The 607-nt window shown below is 52.9% G+C and overlaps 1 protein-coding gene across 1 annotated transcript in view; it reads left to right on the top strand.

Moving 5' to 3' along the window:
* Nucleotides 1-607, top strand: part of ASTN1 (astrotactin 1) — a gene marked incomplete at its 5' end in the record, with an annotated part of 31,241 nt that overhangs the window by 3,501 nt on the left and 27,133 nt on the right. Inside the window, one exon of the mRNA XM_010190927.1 lies at nucleotides 1-85. This exon is cut by the window's left edge and continues 300 nt beyond it. Coding sequence (XP_010189229.1) covers nucleotides 1-85 — 85 coding nt within the window. The remainder of the gene's footprint in view (nucleotides 86-607) is intronic.

The raw sequence follows: 607 nt of genomic DNA, 5'->3' as shown, positions 1-607 counted from the left end.
GGGGAGGACTTCGCCAGCCAGGTCACCCGCACCCTGGACTCGCTGCAGGGCTGCAATGAGAAGGCCAGCATGGACCTCACGCCAGGTTGGACTGGGACAGGGGCACGTAGGCTGAGCTGGGTCTTTTCAGCCTCATCTTCTCTCCATTGTTCCACCTTTTCCCTTGAGCATTTTCCCCATTTCTCTGGGTTTTTGTTGAGGGCGAGATGTTGGTGGCACTCTGAAGGCACTGCCATTGCTAGGAGGCCTTGCAGCTGGTTGAGATTGGTCGCCTTTGAGTGGGATGTGGCTGGGACAGAGCAGGGTGGAGGCTTGAGGGGAAGGGCTGTAGTTCCCATGGCCTGATGGAGAACTGGAATGGTGTCCCCTCCAAGCTCACCCATAGTGACCCTCAAAATTCCCTTCTGTGTGCCAGGATTTCTAGTGTCTTCTTCAGCTGAGGTTTGTAGTAGCAAAACTGTACTTGCTATCAGTATGATTCAGAGTTAATCCTGTCTTTTGATCACCAACAGGGATTCTTTGAGGCTCGTACACAGTTGCTTGCTGGCCTTCTTAGCAACTGAGGCATCCAACTGGAACTGTCTCAACTGAGACGTAGTTTGGAAAG

This window comes from Mesitornis unicolor, unplaced genomic scaffold (genome assembly GCF_000695765.1).
Source record: "Mesitornis unicolor isolate BGI_N332 unplaced genomic scaffold, ASM69576v1 scaffold16638, whole genome shotgun sequence".
Lineage (NCBI taxonomy): Eukaryota > Metazoa > Chordata > Aves > Mesitornithiformes > Mesitornithidae > Mesitornis > Mesitornis unicolor.
The sequence above is the reverse complement of the archived record's forward strand: the minus strand, read 5'-3'. Positions and strand labels throughout refer to the sequence as shown.